Source organism: Thamnophis sirtalis, unplaced genomic scaffold (genome assembly GCF_051295495.1).
Source record: "Thamnophis sirtalis isolate CommonGarterSnake01/CBP01778 unplaced genomic scaffold, rThaSir2_p1.2 scaffold_2, whole genome shotgun sequence".
Classification (NCBI taxonomy): Eukaryota; Metazoa; Chordata; class Lepidosauria; order Squamata; family Natricidae; genus Thamnophis; species Thamnophis sirtalis.
Window position 1 is genome coordinate 73,553,102 of NW_028261382.1, and position 21,381 is coordinate 73,574,482.

The 21,381-nt window shown below is 42.9% G+C and overlaps 1 protein-coding gene across 2 annotated transcripts in view; it reads left to right on the forward strand.

Moving 5' to 3' along the window:
* IKBKB (inhibitor of nuclear factor kappa B kinase subunit beta) overlaps nt 1-21,381 on the forward strand; it is a 39,440-nt gene that overhangs the window by 3,698 nt on the left and 14,361 nt on the right. For both annotated transcript variants that reach the window (XM_087706098.1, XM_087706099.1), the window contains exons 2-13: nt 3,624-3,718; nt 4,787-4,904; nt 8,178-8,247; nt 8,757-8,845; nt 10,279-10,368; nt 11,433-11,557; nt 13,523-13,630; nt 13,735-13,864; nt 16,190-16,384; nt 18,163-18,277; nt 20,192-20,315; nt 20,879-21,030. In XM_087706098.1, the coding sequence (XP_087562224.1) occupies nt 3,624-3,718; nt 4,787-4,904; nt 8,178-8,247; nt 8,757-8,845; nt 10,279-10,368; nt 11,433-11,557; nt 13,523-13,630; nt 13,735-13,864; nt 16,190-16,384; nt 18,163-18,277; nt 20,192-20,315; nt 20,879-21,030 (1,411 nt within the window). The remainder of the gene's footprint in view (nt 1-3,623; nt 3,719-4,786; nt 4,905-8,177; nt 8,248-8,756; nt 8,846-10,278; nt 10,369-11,432; nt 11,558-13,522; nt 13,631-13,734; nt 13,865-16,189; nt 16,385-18,162; nt 18,278-20,191; nt 20,316-20,878; nt 21,031-21,381) is intronic.

Below are 21,381 nucleotides of genomic sequence, written 5' to 3' on the forward strand. Positions count from 1 at the left end.
GGGGGAGTTTCAACCTGCCATCTCTTGGCGAACACTCAGATGGGGCCCAGGAGTTCATAGCTTCCATGACAACCATGGACTTGACCCAGATAATTTAGGGTCCGACTCATGTGGCGGGACACACGCTCGACCTTGTGTTTCTCTCGGGGCAGTGGAGACGTGATCTGGAACTAAAGGGGATAGAGATCTTGCCCTTGTCATGGTCAGATCACTTCCTGCTGAGGCTTGATTTTTGGAAGCTACTCCTCCACTGCAGGGAGGTGGAGCTGATTAAATGGTTCCGCCCCAGGCGCCTGATGGACCCATTGGGATTTCAGATGGAGCTTGGGGAGATACCTGACTCCCTTGCCCACAATCCGACTGAGTCCTTGGTTGCTGCCTGGAATACAGCGGCGGCTGGGGCATTAGATCGGATTGCGCCTTTGCAGCCTCTCCACGGCAGTAGATCCAAGAGGGCACCTTGGTTTACCGAGGAACTCCGGGAGATGAAGCGCCAAAAGAGACGCCTAGAGCGACGCTGGAGGGCTAGTAACTCCGAATCCGACCGAACACTACTAAGAACCTTTATTAGGACTTATTTAGTGGTGATACAGGCGGCAAAATGTGCTCATTTTTCCACCCTTATTGCATCCGCAGAACCTCGCCCAGCTGCCCTGTTTAGGATAACCCGCTCCCTCCTGAAAGGGAGGGATGTGAGTGAACCCTTACAGGGAAGAGCTGAGGAATTTGTTCAGTTTCTGTCGGACAAAGTCACTCAGATTCGGATGGACCTGGACTCCACTTGGACAGTGCCAGCAGAGATGCCGAGGGAGGGCCTTGATCAAATTTTGTGGAGTGAGTTCCAGCTTGCCACTCCTGAGGAAGTGGACAAGGCCATGGGAGCGATGAGTGCCGCCACCTGTCTATTGGACCCGTGTCCTTCCTGGTTGGTTTCGACCAGAAGAGAGGTGACACGAGGCTGGATCCAGAGGATTGTAAACACCTCTCTTCGGGAGGGGTCTTTCCTGCAACCTTTGAAGGAAGCGGTGGTGAGACCCCCTCCTTAAGAAGCCTGCTCTGGACCCAGCTGCCCTTAAAAACTACCATCCAGTCTCCAACCTCCCATTCTTAGGGAAGGTTGTTGAGAAGGTGGTGGCCTCCCAACTCCAGCGGACCTTGGATGAAGCGGATTATCTAGATCCCTTTCAGTCTGGTTTCAGGCCTGGTTACTGCACCGAAACCGTTTGGTCGCACTGGCCAATGATCTCTGGCGAGCCAGGGATAGAGGACATTCCTCTATCCTGGTGCTTCTTGACCTCTCAGCGGCCTTCGATACCATCGACCATGGTATCCTTCTGCGGCGGCTGGAAGAGGTGGGAGTGGGAGGCACCGTTTCCTCTTACCTCTCTGGCAGGTTGCAGTCGGTGTTGGTCGGAGGACAGTGGTCGACCCCTAGGCCCCTTAATACGGGGTGCCGCAGGGCTCGGTCCTGTCCCCCCTCCTATTTAACATCTACATGAAGCTGCTGGATGACATTTGTCGGTACGGGATTAAATACCACCAGTATGCGGATGATACCCAGCTGTATCTGTCCGCCCCGTGCCAACTCAGTGAAGCGGTGGAAGTAATGTGCCAATGCCTGGAAGCTGTCAGGGTCTGGATGGGAATGAACAAGCTTGCACTCAACCCTGACAAGACCGAGTGACTTTGGATGCTGCCCCCCAAAGATATTCCACCTTTAAACCTGGGAGGTGAAATCTTACACCCCTCAGAGAGGGCCCGCAACTTGGGTGTTCTCCTGGCTCCGCAGCTGACACTAGAACACCATTTGTCAGCTGTCCCCAGGGGAGCTTTTGCCCAGGTTCGCCTGGTGCACCAGTTGCGGCCCTACCTGGACCGGGAGGCACTCCAAATGGTCACTCACGCCCTCGTCACGTCAAGACTCGACTGCTGTAACACACTCTACATGGGGCTGCCCTTGAAAAGTGTTCGGAGACTACAATTGGTCCAGAATGCAGCCACGCGAGTGATATTAGGTGTACCTAGATACACCCATGTTACACCTATCCTCCGTGAGCTGCACTGGCTCCCTATTGGTCTCCGAACACGCTTCAAGGTGCTGGTTATCACCTTTAAAGCCCTACATGGCCTAGGACCTGGATATCTCCGTGACTGCCTCCTGCTACATACCTCCCAGCACCCAATAAGATCTCACAGGGTGGGCCTTCTCCGGGTGCCGTCAACTACACAATGTCGTCTGGCGGCTCCTCGGGGGAGAGCCTTCTCTGTAGCTGCCCCGGCCCTATGGAACGATCTACCCCCTGAGATCCGGACCCTCCCCACTCTCTCGGCCTTCCGAAAGTCTATTAAGACCTGGCTGTTCCGGCAGGCCTGGGGCTGCTGATCTTTGACTGAGCTTCAGCCCCACTAAGATTGAGTGCATGTTGTGTTTTTTAATTCGCTTTGTCTTGTATTTTAAATTCTTTTAATATTTTTTAAAATTGTTTTTATGTAAGCCGCCCAGAGTCCTTTGGGATTGGGCAGCATACAAATCCATTAAAACCTTAAAACCTTAGACATATCATGGTTGAAGATCCCTGATTTGAATGAAAGTGAATGTCTTCTTCTAAGGAATTGAACCTCAAGTTGGGAATTTTGTGTGATGGACATGGCCAACAGCTCCATGACATAATAGCAGATTAAAATCTATGGTCTCGACCAAATACAAGGTTGTTTTTTTAATGACATTGCTTGTGCAATTGGCATCCAAGAATCTGTGAATAATTTGCAACATAGTCTACATTGCCATAAAAAAGTGCTTAGATGACCAGCATTATCTCACCCTCATTTCCTAGTCATACCACAACCAACTGCAATGATCTAATCCACATTGATTTTACGAGACAAGATAGGGCACTACACCTAAAGCCATTTCTTTCTATTGGCCCCGATGGAATATGTGCCTACTTTCTAAAAAAGCTCTCCACTGCCTTAGCTGAACCTCTAAGCTTCATCTATGAAGTATCTTTTAGAACAAGCTCCTTGCCTGACCTTTGGTCATTAGCAACAGTCATACCTATCTTCAAAAAAGGAGACCCCGGCCTTGCTGAGAATTACAGACCCGTCTCCCTTTGCTGTGTCACCTGTAAAGTCATGGAATCCATCATAAACCAACTCTCCACTTAGAGACAAGCAACCTACTCTCTAATAAGCAATTTGGTTTCAGGAAAATTTTGTCCTGTAATCTGCAACTCATACACTGCAAAAAACATTTGGCAGCCTTCTAGGACCAACACTCTTTCTACTTTACAGAAACGACCTTTGTGATCATATTATAAGCAGCTACGACCTAGATTATGTATCTGAATGGTCAAACAATTGGCAACTCCAAATCTCTGCTAACAAATGCTCAGTTCTACACATTGGCAATAAAAATTAGAACTTCAAATACAAGCTGGGCGGAAACAATCTAAAAGATGACCCATTCTCCCCACTCTGTCAAAAACCTAGGAGTACTCATTTTGAAAGATCGAAGCCTCCAAGCTCATTGCAACAACACTGCCAAAAAGGCATTCAGAGTTGTCAACCTTATTTTACGTGTGCATCGTTGGAGAAAGAACCCTCAAAAATTCCTCTTTTTATAGGAAACTGGAGAGCAAATTGCAATCAAGCAGTGTCGTCAGGAGCTCAGCCTCCGCAACCGAGAGAGATGGTGTTTGGAAATACAGATCATGAAACGGTGAGTAACACTGTAAAACACAACTGTCCACAAACATTATGAAAAATAGTCATTTGATATAGCAATTATCACGAAGATTATAATCCTATTGCACAACTATTTATTTAGCCTTGTACAATGCCAGATGGCACAGCTAACATGATCCGTAGTCTGGAGCACTCTGGTGCGTCACTTGAAAATGAATTATTTATCTTAAAATCTAACCTTTCAGATATCTGTAAGGCATTAAATACATGCATGTATCAGTTGAAAGAGGAAAACTTTCTGAGCTGGCAAGGTCCCTACATGAATCCTGAATCATCTTAAAATAATAAGCTCAAAACAAAACAGAATATTCTGTAGACCAAGAAATTAATCACATGTCATATAGAAATACATACAGCATCATTCCAAGTATGTTTATTCTGAAGTAAATTCCAATTTTTACATACTAAAAAAGTGATTAGAGGGTTGCCTGAGTATCAATCTGTTTGAAGTTAGATCCCTTCATATTTGTCTTTGGAAAATCTTTCTTTTGCAATTTATCTTTAGATCGTCTATAAAGTACAGTGTGAGGTCTTGTTACTTATTATGTGGTGGAATTTAATAACTAATTTCTACAGTGGTTTTTTTCCCCTTCAAAATGATGGTAGCTTTAATTAACATACTATTACGTGTATCTCTGTATATATAGTATCATTTGTTGCATTTTTGGTAGTTCACTAATTATTTTAATCTTGCATTGTATGATTTGCAGAGTCGTATTTTTTTTAATATATGTATTTTAGGAATACATGGAAATGAAAGTATAAAAGAGCGTGCTTAAAATAATCTCTTTAATCTGTATGATAACAGAAAGAATTTGGAACAAGAGTGCTGCTTGCATAGGCTAAGGATGTGAGCAGAGGATTAAAATGATAAAGAGCATGCTCTTGAGTGTGTCCCACAGTCCTTTGCAAAGTTACACATCCAAGTATTTTGTGTTAGACACTTAACATACAGGCATTGAATAAAGCCTTTGCTTTAAAGTTGAGTGCCAGGTTTTCCCAAGCTTTTGTGCATTTTTATGTGTTCTTTTATTTCTTATAGTCTAAATCACCCCAATGTGGTGGCTGCCCGGGATGTTCCGGAAGGGATGCAAAATGTTACACCCAATGACCTACCCCTGCTGGCTATGGAATATTGCCAAGGAGGAGATCTTAGGAGGGTGAGTCTTTCGGCAGTTATGTTGTCACATTGCAGAAAGAAATAAAAATACTTTGAACTTTCTAGAGTACACTTAGGGTCTTGGCTGAAACTCTGGAACAGAACTAGAATTATATTTCTCAACCTTTTCAACTTTAAGATCTTTGTTAGAAAAAGAAGTAGACATATTCCACTTTGGCTTCTTCCTAGCACGATGGTTTTGTGCAAAGGGGAAATTGTTATCAGAAATCATTTGTTGTTATTAGTTGCAAAGTCGTGTCCGACCCATCGCGACCCCATGGACAACGTTCCTCCAGGCCTTTCTGTCCTCTGCCATCCCCTGGAGTCTATTTAAGCTCATGCCTACTGCTTCGGTGACTCCATCCAGCCACCTCATTCTCTGTTATCCCCTTCTTCTTTTGCCCTCAATCGTTCCCAGCATTGGGCTCTTCTCCAGGGAGTCCTTCCTTCTCTTTTTAGGTGGCCAAAGTATTTGAGTTTCTTCTTCATAACTTAAAAAAAAGCTTTTCTAATTCTTTATAAGATGATATTTGCAGGGCCAATCTAATGAAATCAATCTGAAAACTGGTAGTGGCTTGAAAGAGTTAAAATCAATTTCATCGTGCATAGCATATAACTTTTGTTGTTTTTGTTGTTTTGGCTATTTCTTAAAATGAAAGCAAGCGTCAAAGAATGTGTTACTTTCTGTTTTGGTAAGCAAAACTTTAGCAAAGCAGAATTTTTCTGCATCCAAGAAAGTCCTTTTCAAAGTTCCATCTTCAAAAGGCAGGGCATCTCTGGAACACTTTTTCTTTCTTCAGTTTCTGTTTACTTTTTACGTCACTCAGACAAAAGATTTAATCAGGATGGAAAAATAAACATTAAGCCTTAGTAAGACAACATCTAGAATCCTGCATCCAGTTTTGGTCACCACACTATAAAAAAGATGTTGAGGTCTAGAAAAAGTGCAGAGAAGAGCAACCAGGATGATTAGGGGACTGGAGGCTAAAACGTGATGAACGGTTGCAGGAACTGGGCATGGCTAGTCTAGTGAAGAGAAGGACCAGAGGAGACAGGATAACAGTCTTCCAGTATTTGAGGGGCTGCCACAGAAGGAGGGGGTCAAGCTATTTTCCAAGGCACTCGAAGGCCAGACAAGGAATTATGGATCGAAACTGATCAAGGAGAGATTCAACCTGGAGGAATTTTCTGACAGTGAGAACAATCAACCCTTGGAACAGAAGTTGTGGGAGTTTCATCCCTGGAGGCTTTCAAGAAGAGATTGGACTGCCATTTGTTAGAAATAGTGTAGGGTCTCCTTCTTGAGCAGGGGGTTGGACTAGATGACCTATAAGGTCCCTTCCAACTCTGTTAATCTGTTAAGAAACAAATGAAATTGAGAAGATGGTGTTGACTACAAACATGCTCTTCCTTTTGAAATAAAGAATGAGATTCAGGGGTGGGGGGGAAGCGTCTCTATTTGTTTATTAGAAGGTCAAAACTGGAATATCAGTAGTTGTGCCAGCATTTAGACCAACAATCTGACGATAGTGTGCAGTAGGCGAGTCACAATGTTCCTCCCCAACTGTAAATAAATTCAGAATATCTCATGTTGGTATGACTTGGCTGTATTGCAGTAGGTTGGTAGATTAATTGTGCCAGACCGTTTTTCCCCCTCTGAAGTGGAAAATAAATACTGTGAGAAATGTAAAATGTTTCAGTATTTTATTTCTATGGAGACTATCTTATCTGTCAGAAACTTGGAGGGTTCAGCTTTCCGCCAAGTGAACTGATCAATCCTTACAACTTTTCCCATGGAGACTTTTGTACATTCTGTTCCCTTATAGAAAAAAAACAATAAATCCTTTATAGTAGATAATGTTCTAATCTAATCCTTCTCTAAGGAGGTTTGTGGAAAGTGTTACGGAATATGATTTTCCAGGTGTCAAATAAGAGAAGTCCATATTTGCTTCATTAAAGCAGGGCTGAGAACTAAACTTCAGTTGTTGCAAAACGTGGCTTCTGTTACGGCAGCGACCCTCCCAACCTTTGGGACACCAGGGACTGGTTCCATGGAGAAAGGTTTTTCCATGGACCGGAGGGAGTGGGATTTTGCGTGCTCCCTGCATCCCATGGATGGGACTTCTCTGTGTGACCCAGTTGCTGGAATGTAACATCCTAGTGCTAGTCCACAGATCAGAGGTTGGGGACCTCTGTTATATAGCATTCAGTTCCTACTTTTACAGATAGTTCTTGACTTGCAACCATTTGTTTAATGGCTGCTCAAAGTTATGACGGTGCTGAAAAAAGTGACTTACGACTGGTCCACATGTTTATGACCATAGCTGGCCACAGGATCACAATTTGAGCACTTGGCAATGTGTATTTACGACAGTGAATACAGCGTCCTGGGATCTTGTGATTGCCGTTTGCAACCTTCCCAGCCAAACTCCTGATAAACACAGTCAATGGGGAAAGCCAGTTTAGCGTAACAGCATGATTTGCTTAACAACCAAGGCAAAAAAAGTCATAAAATCAGGCACGTCTCACTTAATGACCTCATCTGAGGTGGCACAGTGGTTGGAGTGCAGTACTACAGGCTGCTTCTGCTGAGTGCTGGCTGCCTGCAATTTGACAGTTCGAATCTCACCAAGCTCAAGGTTGTCTCAGCCTTCCATCCTTCCAAGGTGGGTCAAATGAGGACACAGATTGTTGGGGGAAAGAGGCTGACTTTGTAAACCTCTTAGGGAGGTCTGCAAAGCACTGCGAAGTGTTATATAAGTCTAAGTGCTATTGCTATCCCTTAGTGACAGAAGCCTCAGTCCTAATTATAGTTGCAAATCAGGGATATCCTGTTGTATCATCGCAGTTCCATACACATTGCTACTGCTAGACTGATGACATCAAAATCCCTCCCTCTACTATACTGTTTTATAAAGTCTGTTCTATCCCATTCTTCTCTGGGATCCAATACTTATTTCACTTTTAAGATATCTATGATTTTAGGTATAGAAGACCACAAATATATCCTGCTTTGAGAATCTTTACAGTGTAGAAGAGCTGTACTGCTGCAAAGTTGCTTTTCCAAAAGACAACTGCATTTTAAAGCACCTTTGGGACAACCATGGCCTGGATGGTTGAGAATCTCTACAGACATTTAGACTTGATATAGCTCTGAAAGTCAGTTCTGGAAGTGTTATCTGTTAGCTGACAGTCTCCCCTTGTAGAACTAAGTGATAGATTCATGGAAAACTTGTGTAAAGGTAATTTTCTTGTTCTTCCTTGTAATCCATAGCATCTGAACCAGTTTGAGAATTGCTGTGGCCTGCGTGAGAAAGAAATTCTCATTTTATTATCAGACATTGGTAAGTATCGGATATTGTGGGCCAAATCTAAAGGTAAGGAATCCCAAGAAATGGATTAAAGAGAGCAAAGTGAGGCTGAAACAATTCCAAGTTTGGCCATATTCCAGTAAAGGCCTGCTAGATGAGCCTATGGAGAACACGCTTGTGTTCTTCGTCTGCCCTACATAGTCCCAGGGGCGATCCATGTAGGGGACCTGGTAGATTACATTGGAAGTATCTCCCTCCTCCAAGCAATCTTTGAAATGCATGATTTGTCCTGGGAAATCTAAACCTCTGTCCCCGGTGAATGACCTAGATTAGGTCCTGGAATCATGCTTCCCCATAGCCGTCTTTTCTCAAAAACCTCAGCATACCCAGATTCTTCAGATTTTTCCATGGAAGGCATAGTTTTCGTTCCTCTGACTCACCTTTTCTGAACCCGTTTCAGTTCATCAGGAAACACAGTGGAGTGTTTGTTTAATATGACGGACTGCGTTGATTGTGATTTCCCTTCCCCCCCTCAATATTAGCTTCAGCCCTGCGTTACCTTCATGAGAACAGAATCATTCACCGAGACCTGAAACCAGAGAACATAGTTTTGCAACAAGGTGAAGAGAGGGTGAGTAGGATTCCTCTGCTACATTTCCTCATTCCTCATAAGGTGCAGGAGGTTAGACCTAGTTCTTCTCTTCTGGCAAATGTATGCCACATAGGAAGAAGGCTGGGGATGGCTTTCATTCACTCTCAGAGATTAACCTCTCATATTTAATTAAAAAGAAGAAGGAAATAGAGTCTGGAGGTAGTTACATTCGTTCACTTGCTTAATTAACTACCATATTTTTCAGAGTATAAGAATCACTGGAGTATAAGATGCATCTTTGTTTTTGGGGAGAGGAATAGGAAAAAAATTCTGCCTACCAGATACTCATCTGGCTAGCCTTCTTAATCTGGTCAGCTTCAGCACATAGGTTTGCTGATTTTGAGCATGCACATGCTTTTTATTCCCTGGTTGGGGATTAAAAAAACAGCTTCTAAAGCACAGCTGATCATTGGAGAGAGAAGCAATGAGAAAAGCAGGCAAAGCACGGAAGATCGTTTCACTCGGTAGTGTCTCAGTAGGGCTGAAAAAGTAGCTTCGAAAAAGCTACATTCGGAATATAAGATGTACCCAAATTTTCAGCCTCTTTTTGGGGGGAGCGGGGGGAGTATGTCTTATACTCTGAAAAATAGAGTAATTCACAGTTTCTCAACCTCAAACAAGTTTAAGATGGGTGGAGTTCGACTCCCAAAATTCCCCAGTCAGGGTTGCTGGCTGGGGAATTTCGGAGTTGAAGTCCACACATTTCTGGATGGCTGGGGAATTTGGGAGTTTGAAGCCCACGTATCTCTGGGTACCATAAACATTTAAACATAAATATTTTCAGGGATGCTGTCTTTGAGCTGTGTACAAAGGGCTTAGGAGTCCTTTTCCACTTATTCAATTCTTGGCTTGTTGCACAGTGTCTTTTGCACAGTGCATGGTGCATAGTGCTTTAAGGTGAGGTACTGTAACAGAAAGCCGTTGGAAGATGCACTGGATGGAGAGCCTGCTTTTCAGCGTTAGTAAGCATGCTAGTTTTTTGTAATTTTTTCCCCCAAATTCAACCGTGCTGTGCATCACTTCTGTGTCCCCCGTGCCCCCCCCCTCCTGTAGCAGGAAAAGCCTAGGATTTTAGACATATCTGTGATCTTGCCAGGGTCATTTAATTGTATCTTTCCAGGGAGTGATTGTTTTAAATAACTGACACACCACTTCCCATTGAGAATTTACAGTAAAATACAGTTGTATGTATAGAAGATATTGGTTCTAATTTATTGAACTACAATTGTCTGTGTCTATTCTGAACTATAAAACATGGTTTACCAATCATATTCGCTGATTTTACACAACATGTTAAATAATAATCCAGCATCCTTGGGCTTAGAGGGTTGAGTGAACCCAAGACAATAAATTGCATTTCTCCCCCAGATTCTTAGCATGCTCACATATGTCATTGTTGTGCTTTTCTTTAGTTAATACATAAGATTATTGACTTGGGCTATGCCAAAGAGCTGGATCAAGGCAGCCTTTGCACATCCTTCGTTGGGACTTTGCAGTATCTGGTAAGCATTCTTTTAGAGTAAGCCCTGGGGCTTTCAGAATTGTACAATGAGATTTCACATATTAAGAACATAAGGTAAAAGAGCCATTGTGGTGCAGTGTTTAGAATGCGATACTGCAGGCTATTTCTACTGACTGTAAGTAGTTCAATAGTTTGATTCTGACTGGTTCAAGGTTGACTCAGCCTTCCATCCTTCTGAGGTCAGTCAAATGAAAAGTCTAAGGGCTAGTGCTAAAAGTAAAGGAGTCCCTGATTTTGCTCCGCTAGTCGTTGCTGTCTATAGGGGGCGCTGCTCATCCCCATTTCAAGGCCATTGAGCTAGAGCTGTGCAAAGATGTTTCCCCTGTCATATGACCAGCATGAGGTCACGGAGCATTGTTGGTATCTATTTATCTACTTGCATCTGCATGCTTTTGAATGAGGTTGGCAGGAGCTGGGGCGAGTACAGGAGCTCATCCTATCTCATGGTACACGGCTCTTGGACCTGGACTGCAGGCTTTCCAGCCGACAAGCCCAGTGGCTTAGCTGCTCAGCTACTGCGCTGCCCTGAAGAACGTAAGAAGCATATTGAATTTGAGATGAACAGGTTGCCAGGATGATATTGTGGGAAAGCATCTCAGTTATAAGATGTTTGTCTCCCTGACAGAGACCAGTCTAATTTTTTCACTGTATACAGTACTGTCTGGTCTGTAGTGAGTTTATTTGTCTCTTATAGGTAATAAAAATGAACAGAGCTCTCCCAACTCCCCCTCCTCTTCCTCTGTAGATTTATCATTTTTCCAATTCATTCTAACCTAATGAACATCACTGTAGCTTATAGTAGTAAATTCTGTGACCGTTGTATCAAGGATTATTTCCTTTGGGGAGTTCTCACCCATCCATTGTTCGGGCTTTGTAGGGGAAGGAAGTGATGGTTTCAAGAGTTCTCCCTTTTAAAGAAGATTCGGTGGATAGAGGAATGTACCCTAATTGAAAATAAGTCCTATTCAAATCCTTGATTCTGATTTCTGTGTAGACAAGTGTGGGGTTGCATTGGTAGACAGCTTTGTGTTTTTACTGTTCTAGGCTCCAGAGCTGCTAGAACAACAGAAATACACAGTCACAGTCGATTACTGGAGCTTTGGTACGCTGGCTTTTGAGTGCATAACCGGTTTCCGACCTTTCCTTCCCAGCTCGCAACCAGTACAATGGTAATTCAGACATCTTGTAACTTGGAGAAGCTATTACAGATAGCTCTGGATTTACGATCAGTTGCTTAACAGCCATTTTAAATTACAATGGACCAAAACCAAATGTTTTATGGCCCGTAAAGCACTTCTGGCTATTGTGGAATGTCATGCCACATACAGAGACAGACCATCCCGTGATCACGTTTTGGACGCTTGGCAACCAACTCACCTGTGTGTCTGGTTGCAGTGTCCCACAGTCTTTCTGACAAAATAAACTTTCTGACAAAAAACACCTATTCTGAAGAATGGGTTACTGTCTTTTCCGGAGTATAAGATGCACCAAGGTTTTGAAGAGGCACATTTTAAAAAAAAGTTTTTGCATTCTGCAAACTTCCCCAAAACGGACCTGTTTTTTGTCCAAAAAGCCATGGATAGCCTTTAGGAGGCTTATAGAGTGCTCCTGGAGGCTGGGTGGGCAAAAGTGAGCATAAAACAGCCCTTTTTGTGCTCATTTCTGCCTTCCCCAGCCTCCAGGAGCTCTCTGAAAGGCTCCTAAAGGCTATGCACGGCCATTTTGGTGAAGAGTGCAGGGTTTCGGTAGGCAAAAAATGCTGTATTCAGTGTATAAAACACACCCAGATTTTCAGCTTTTTTTGAGAGAAAAAAGTGTGTCTTAAACTCCAAAAAAGATGGTAACAATTGCCACCAAAGATTTAAAATTGTGTCCAGTCACACGGGTTCCTCGACTTATGATCATCACTTGTGACTGGAAACTACATCGTGATTATGATCGTAAATTGAGGACTGAGTAAGAGAGTGATTTGGTACAATGGTTACAATTGTGCTGAATTAAAATCAGGTTGAAATCTGACCACTTTGGCTCAGTGGCTCCCTTTCCCAGCTATTACACAGACTGACTGTTCTGCAAAGAAATTGGAGGCAGGAATGTTATATATTTGCTCTTATGGGAAAAGTAGGATATAAATGGTGTTCTGGAAACCTTTGAAAACCCAACTCTTTCCCCACACCTTGATTTGGGGTTGCTGCTGAGCCTTTGGTAGGTCATTTCTTGCTTGTTTTGCCTCTTTCCTTCTAGGTGTCTGAGATTGGTATCTTTTATTCTAGCTCTTAAAATATAAGCTGCCCAGAATCATTTGTAGTTTGTTTGCTTGTTTATTAATGTCAGAAGCATCATGATTAAAATAAAGCACATTATATGATATAAAATTCAAAATATAAAATACAAGATTGAACTGTGTACAATTAAATGTATTTTTCGGAGTATAAGCAGGTGAAAATGGGTGTGTCTTATACACTGAATACAGCATTTTTTGCCTCCAGAAACCCCGCCCCTTCATCAAAATGGCCATGCAGAGCCTTTAGGAGGCTTCCAGAGTGCTCCTGGGGGCTGGGGAGCGCAGAAACGAGCAAAAAATGGGTTGGTTTTTTTTGCTCATTTGGGGGGGGGCATCCCCCAGGAGCACTCTACAAGCTTCCTAAAGGCCATTCATGCCCTTTTTGGGGCGGGGGGAAATGGACCCGTTTTTGTGGAAAAGGGGCTGTTTTTGCACAGTGCAAAAACAGTGCTAAAACTTTTTTTTTAATTTGCCTCTTCAAAATCTTGGTGCGTCTTTTACTCTGGTGCGTCTTATACTCCGAAAAATACGATAAAATGCCCAGATTCGTTTGCAGTTTGTTTGCTTGTTTATTCATGTCAGAAGCATCATGATTAAAATAAAGCACATTATATGATGGAAGATTTAAAATATAAAATACAAGATGGAAATGTGTACAAGTTAAATAAATCTTGTCCAGGAACTAGCAACATGCATACAGCCATTGAGATGAACTCTGTTAATATACGGTAGAATAGATTCGAGTTCATAAAAGGGTTTTGTCCCAATGAATTTCTTAGCTTTTATTAAAGGAGCAGACCTATGCTGGACTAAAATCCCTTAACATACAGAGCTCCCTCTATTCTCTTAGGCATGCAAAGGTCCGACAGAAGAGTGAGCTGGATATTGTTGTTTTTGAAGATTTGTCTGGAGAAGTGAAATTTTCTAACAAACTGCCCTATCCTAACAATCTAAATAGGTAAGGAGTTATATGAGGATCAAAGAAACCGGTTCAATTCCCCCTATCCCTCAGCTTCTACAGTAGTGATCTTCCTTCCCACTTTTGCTATTTTGTGTTTGTAGTGTTTTGGCTGATAGACTGGAGAAATGGCTACAGATGATGCTGAAATGGCACCCACGTCAGAGGGGTACTCATCCCGTGTACGGCACCAATGGCTGTTTCAAGGCTTTGGATGATATCCTGAATGTAAAGGTAGGTTCTGCCCAGGTGAAAGAAGTAGGATGACATTTAGGAAGGGGTGTGAGAACAGTATAACACTGGAGCAGTTTTGGAAGTCTGCGTGATTGAATGTATTTTATTGGACATCCTACTTTGTTGAGATTCTTTTGGCATATTGTTTCATAAATAGAAATGATGGATTACACGTTGTGGAGCACTGAGAGGGTATAATGCAAAGTTACATAATATAAAAAGATGTTACATAATATAAAAAGATGTGGAGACTCTAGAAAGAGTGCAGAGAAGAGCAACAAAGAGAATTAGGGGACTGGAGGCTAAAACATACGACGAACGGTTGCAGGAATTGGGCATGGCTAGTCTAGTGAAGAGAAGGACCAGAGGAGACATGATAGCAGTGTTCCAGTATTTGAGGGGCTGCCCCAGAAAGGAGGAGGGTCAAGCTATTCTCCAAAGCAACTGAGGGCAAAATGAGAAGCAATGGGTGGAAACTAATCAAGGAGAGAAGGAACTTAGAACTAAGGAGAAACTTCCTGACAGTTAGATCCATTAACCAGTGGAACAGCTTGCCTCCAGAAATTGTGAATGCTCCAACACTGGAAGTTTTTAAGAAGAGATTGAATAACTGTTTGTCTGAAGTAGTGTAGGGTTTCCTGCCTAAGCAGGGGGTTGGACTAGAAGACCTCCAAGGTCCCTTCCAACTCTGTCATTCTATTCTATTCTAATGTTCTCCAAGTCATTTAGATTGCAAAATCTCAGAGGATCTTAGTCTAGGGTTATGGATATTGTAGTTCACAAATACCTACAATTGGGAAAGGATTTTTTTTTTAATTTAAAAATGTCAGTATAGTGTTGGAATAGGTGTCCAAAGTATATTTAACATTAACCAGATAAAGAACAGAACAAAGAAAGTTTTATTTTCATTTAATTGAGCCAGTTTTTTTTCCTTTTTTTAAAGGAAGTTTTTTGATACCTGATTATTGATGTGATTACAGGTAGTTCATAACTTATAACAGTTCATTTAGTGACCATTCGAAGTTACAACGGCACTAAAAAAAGGACTGCACTTCACACTTATGACCATTGCAGCATCTGGATGGTCGTGTGATCAAAATTCAGACACTTGGCAATTGACCCACATACATGCAACATACATTTTGGGCTCAATTGTGGTCATAATTAGGGGACTGGAGACCAAAACACATGAGGAACGGTTGCAGGAACTGGGCATGGCTAGTTTAATAGAAAGAAGGACTAGGGGAGACATGATAGCAGTCTTCCAATATCTCAGGGGTTGCCACAAAGAAGAGGGTGTCAAGCTATTCTCCAAAGCACCTGAGGGCAGGACAAGAAACAATGGGTGAAAACTAATCAAAGAGAGAAGCAACTTAGAACTGAGGAGAAATTTCCTGACAGTTAGAACAATTAATCAGTGGAACAACTTGCCTCCAGAAGTTGTGAATGCCCCAACACTGGAAGTCTTTAAGAAGATGTTGGACAGCCATTTGTCTGAAATGGTATTGGGCAGCGATAGCGAACCTTTTTTGGCTCGTGTGCCATAAGGGGGGGAGCGCAGGGGGCTCGTCCGTGGGCATGCTGCACCCATAATGCAACATGTGATCCCCAAGTGCGCATGCGTGCATGAGAAGCACTCCACCCCCATTTTTTGCATGCTTTTTTCACTCTCCCCAGGCTCCAGAGGCTTTATAGGAGCCTGGGGAGGGCGAAAACAGCCTCTCCCCCTCCCGGAGGCCCTCCATAGGCTTTATCGACCTTCAGGAGGCTTCCCTGAAGCCTCCGGAGGGCTTAAACCGATCCTACGAACAAACTGGAAGTCCGTTCCCAAACTTCTGGTTTGCCCATAGGGCCGGGTTTTTTTGTACTCCGGAGGCTTCAGGGAAGCTCCTGAAGCTTCCAGAGGGCCTCTGGGGTGGGGGGAGGCTCTTTTCGCCCTCCCCAGGCTCCTATAAAGCCTCTGGAGCCTGGGGAGGGTGAAAAATGGCTTTAAAAAAAGCTGAAGTCAGCTGGCAGCACGCACATGTGCGCTGGGACAGTGCAACACCTCTTCTGCCCTGACAAATGGCTTTGCGTGCCACCTGTGGCACACGTGCCATAGGTTCACCATCCCGAGTATAGGGCTTTCTGCCTAGGCAGGGGGTTGGTCTAGAAGACCTCCAAGGTCCCTTCCAACTCTGCTATTGTATATTATTGTATAAGGACTACCTACTTTATTGTGGGACTCAATGGCCAGAAGAGGGAAAGACCTTTTAGCAACAGCATCTTTGTTGCTTTGTTTATTTGCATTTCTGTGGCTTTATTATGGCTATTTCTTTTTTCCAGCTGGTCCATATCCTAAACATGGTAACAGGTTCAACGCACGTGTATCCTCTAGCAGAGGGAGAGACTTTGCAGAGCATAAAGATTAAAATCGAGGCAGACACTGGTATTCCAGAGCAGAATCAAGAATTGTTACAGGAAGGCGGATTAGTGTTATTTCCTGAGAAACATGATGCTCAGTATCTGACTGACATAAAGGTAAGTCTGTAATATTTTCACTAAGTGGCACTCAGTTATCAGTTATCAGTTATGGCTGATGCAGAGGCGTTTTCAACTATCATTTCTTCTGATTAAAAGCCTTTAATTAGTAGGTAGAGACACAGTGGCTCAGTGGCTTAGACCCTGAGCTTGTTCATCAGAAAGGTCGGCAGTTCGGCAGAAAGAATCCCTAGCGCCGCATAACAGAGTGAGCTCCCGTTACTTGACCCAGCTTCTGCCAACCTAGCAGTTTGAAAGCACATTAAAAAAATGCAAGTAGAAAAACAGGAACCACCTTTGGTGGGAAGGTAATAGTGTTCTGTGCACCTTCGGCATTTAGTCAGCCACAGGACAGTGGAGACGCCTTTGGACAGCGCTGGCTCTTCGGCTTTGAAACAGAGATGAACACCATCCCCTAGAGTTGGGAATGACTAGCACATATGTGTGAGGGGAACCCTTACCTTTATCTTAATTAGTAGATGGATGTATTCTCCAAACTAAACCATTTTCTATATTTCTTCATTCATTTTCTGAAGCGGAAAAGAGAGTATTCTTACTCTAGGACAGTTGGTTAGTGATAGAACAGCCTTGCTGTAATTTCACAAAATTTAATTTAGATTCTATGTCCTTAGGCTAATCAGTTGGCCCATTGAAGGGGAAATTGTTATAAAAGACTGTATCCTAACATCAGCTCTACTGAGACATGCTTCTGTACCACACGACAGCTAAAAGTATAGTAGCAAAGCCAATGTAACATACAATTCTGCCTTTCAAAAGTATTGATGTTTAAAGCTGGGGAAGAGATTGCTGGGGAAAGATTCCGCTAAAGGAAATACTTGAAAATTATCAATAATTTTCAATTGCATAAAATAGGAAAAATTGGGATGGAAGATGACCACTGAAGAAATTATCTGTGTCTCCCTTGAGTCTCAAGGCAGGATCTTGGATATGATCAGGGAAACTTTAGGGAGAATCTATACTTTAATTAGGTGGGTTTGCGTGGGAATTAGTTAGATCTGGTTTTGCCCTCATCTGTGCCGAAATGATGTACTCAATAAAGTTTTGCATTTCAAAAATGTGAATTGGAGTAACATGAATGATATTTAGTTAATTTTGTTGCTACTGTTATTGTGAATTGGATCAAAATGGAAAAATGGGTAAGAAATGAAACACTAAAGAGGAGATGTATAATATATTGAGGATTACATAAACTTGGTAAATGTGATAGAGATTATTAACAATGTTAGTGTAAAACTGGATCAATATAAATGGAAACTTAGTTAAATCTGTTCATACATAGAGAAATATTTAGATATAACAAGAAAGATATAGATGAAGTTGGAGATAAAGATGGAGTTTTTGAATATGTATGAACAATATAAGGATTACTTATATTATAAATGTTGTGTTTTAATGATGTATTGTCTTATATGTAAAAGTCTGTTTTCCCCCCTTCCTTTGGATTGTGAGCCGCCCTGAGTCCCCCCAGGGAAAAGGGCGGCATATAAATAAACCTTCTAATTCTAATTCTACTTACGTTTGAGAAATATGATAGAGATTATTAACATCATTATTGTGGATTAATACGAAGGATACCCAGAACCAACTGTTCACACACAATATGAATATATAACTTAAAAAATATATTAAAAAATAAATTTAAATAAATAAAGATTTGCATTCCGAGATAGGATCGCCTCGGCTATTCTTGCTTTAGTTGGGTTCGTCAGTCAGAACGTTGTCAGCATCATTCAAATGAAATGATTTTTTTCTTCCAGCTTAATGACGCCACTGCTGCTGATACCAACCTTTTCTTCCTGTTTGATGGCCGAAAAGTCGCCTATGAGTCTCAGATCTCCCCAAGGCCCCATCCAGAAAGCATAAACTACATCCGTAAGAATCTGGGATGGGAAGAAGCTTTCTTATTTCTTTGCATGAGAGGATGCAGGAAAGAGCTTTTGTAGCTAGATATATAGTAGTCCTCGACTTACAACCGTAATTGAGGCCAACTTTCCTGTGGCTAAGTGAGAAATGTGTTAAGTTTTGTCCCACTTTACCACCTTTCATGCCAGAGTTGTTAAGTGAATCATTGCAGTTAAGTTAGTAACACAGTTAGGAAGTGAATCTGCCTTCCCCATTGACTTTGCTTGTTGCAAAAAGTGATCACATGACCCCGGGACATTGCAACTGTCATAAGTACATGCCAGTTGCCGAGCATCCAAATTTTGATCCTGTGACTGTGGGGGTGCTGCAATGGTTGTAAAACAGTCCTAAGCCACTTTTTTGCACTGCTGTTGAAATTTCAAATAGTCATTAAATGAATGGTTATTAAGTCGAGGGCTACCTGTAGTCTGAAAAGATGCTCCCAATTTCCCCAAAACAAGCTCCCTTTCAATAATTTTTTACCTGTGGCTGCTCTTTCAGTTCTGTTTAAATAGTACAAATTACCTTAGCTGTTTCTCAGATTCTTTTTACTCTTTGTGCAATTTTAAGCTATCTTTAGAATTAGGTACCAGTGTTTATTCCTGCAATGGGATTCCACTTTCCCAAGCCTGCAGCCAAACCAAACTCCTGATACCTCATCTTCATTATGTATAAAATGTATAGATTGCTTCAGTTTAAAAAGGTACAGGAAGAGCCAAAGGCAGTCACATGACCATACTTGGTTAAGGCAACTGTGACTTGTGTGGTGTCCTCAGACCAGCAAAAGAAATAAACCTTCGTAGTAAGAACGGTGTTTCCTTTTGCATCACAAAGAAGTTGGTTTTGTAACATCTATAGCAGGGGTGAAATTCAGCAGGTTCTGACAGGTTCTGGAGAAGTAGCAGAAATTTTGAGTACTTCAGAGAACCAGCAAATACCACTTCTGGCTGGCCCCAGAGTAGGTTGGGAATGGAGATTTTGCAATATCCTTCCCCTGCCATGCCACGCCCACTAAGCCATGCCCACAGTACCGGTGGTAAAAACATTTGAATTTCACCACTGATCTACAGGTCAAGTATCTAGTATTCTTTACTTGACATGATTAATTTGGCTTTTGCTCATTGTGAGAAGGGACAAAATGTTATACCCGCAAATGGAATCCTGCTAGGAATGTTCAAGCTTTCTTCCCCGGGTTTGTGAGAGCATGACAAAACATTGCCCAGACACAGGGGTTCGTCTGTGCAGTCACAACAGTTAGTAGTTTGCTTCAGAAAGTTGGCTTAGTGGTTAAAGATGCTGAGCTTGTCAGCTGGAAAGCTGACATCCCAGGTTTGAAATCCAAGTGCTTTGCAACGGGTGATCTCCCGCTAATTGCTCCACCTCCTACCCACCTCAAAGTTCGAAAGCATACAAATGCGACTGGATAAATAGGTATCCATTCAGTGGGAAAGTCACAGCATTCAGTGCACTTTGGCGTATAATCATGATGGCCCCATGACCACGGAAGCATCTTCGGACAACACTGGCTCCCTCGAAGGGAAAATGAGTGCTGCCTCCTGGAGTCGGATACGACTGGGCAGGGGAAACCTTGACCTTTTCAGACAGATAGTAGAGTTACTACAATTCCAATTGCTGCACTGAGCTGTACGCCAGTTGGCAAGTCAGGTGACATCGCTTTGTAGTAGAGATATTCTCAGTTGAGGCTTTGGTTGGATAGAATTTGACATAGTATCCAGTTAATTAGGCAATCTAAACCTCTAAAATATCACAGGTCTTTTCCTAGGAACTAGCGAGAGCTTGTTGATCAACTGTTGATTGTTTTGTGCCGGCCAATCCCCATCTCTCCATCTGGTCATTCTTAGCGATGATCTACTTCTTCCTCAGTTCAAGACCCCAAAAGGAACTTCAGCTTCTTGCAGCTGCGCAAAGTCTGGGGTCAGGTGTGGCATGCCATCCGAAGCCTGAACGAGGACTTCAATCAGCTTCAGAAGGGTCAGCGAGCAGCAATGTACGTATCACAGTGGTCTTCTGAAAGAAAGGGGCCATTCAAGTTTCTTTCTGAACTCAGCTCCATCCTATATCGAACCCCATCCCCCCCCCCCCCAAGTCCTTATCCCCTGTGCCGCCTTAAAAACGTGGGCTGTCTAAGTCAGGAGTGCCCAACTCCCGGACTGCGGCCCACTACTGGGCCTGGAGCGATTCGGAACCGGGCCGTGGAAGTAGCGGGTGAGTGCATCCCAATTTGCGTGAGCAGTGGGCAAGTGTGTGCGTGCGTGTGCTCCATTTCCGAGTGGCGGTTGCATGTGCCTGCGGTTCATGCAAATGGAGCTTAACATGCACATGTGCCCGCCAATGGCATGGAACTATTACACAGACACAGAGAGAGAGAGAGAGAGAGAGAGAGAGCTGCATTGCATTTTACTTATAGTTTGAATGTCTCTGTTAATAATAATAATAATTAAAAAAGGTTCCTCCCTCCCCCCCCCCCCAATGCAGGGCAGGGTCTGTTGAGTCTCTGCAGAGGGTGACTCTCTTTCTCCCCCCTCTCCCTTCCCACCCCTGGCTTCGTAGGCGGAACCTGCTGCGTCACAACAGCACTCTTTCCAAGATGAAGAATGCAATGGCCTCACTCTCCCAGCAGCTGAAGGCAAAGTTGGACTTCTTCAAAACCAGCATCCAGATCGATCTGGAGAAATACAACGAGCAAATTGAATTTGGAATCAGTGAGTTTCATTCTCTTTGATAAGACGTCAGCAGTGGAGTTTGGAGCTTTTTTCCCTAGTTCTGATTTGTTTGAGGGCCAAATAACAACAACAACAATAATGCAATAAAAAGCAGCATGAGCTGGGTTAAGGTATCTGTCTGTCTGTTTATTTATCCTGGTTATTTCTGGTGGGATTGAAAGTTAGAATAAGCTGTTCTTGCCAAAAAAGCAAGTTTCAAAGGAGGGAAACAAGCCTCTTAGAATTTGCATCCTGGACCTGCCGTAGCCTGTACAAAATCTACAGTACTTTTTGAATGGTATTTCTACTGGTTTAGTTCTCTTCAAAATACAAACTATCTTCTCATGTGCA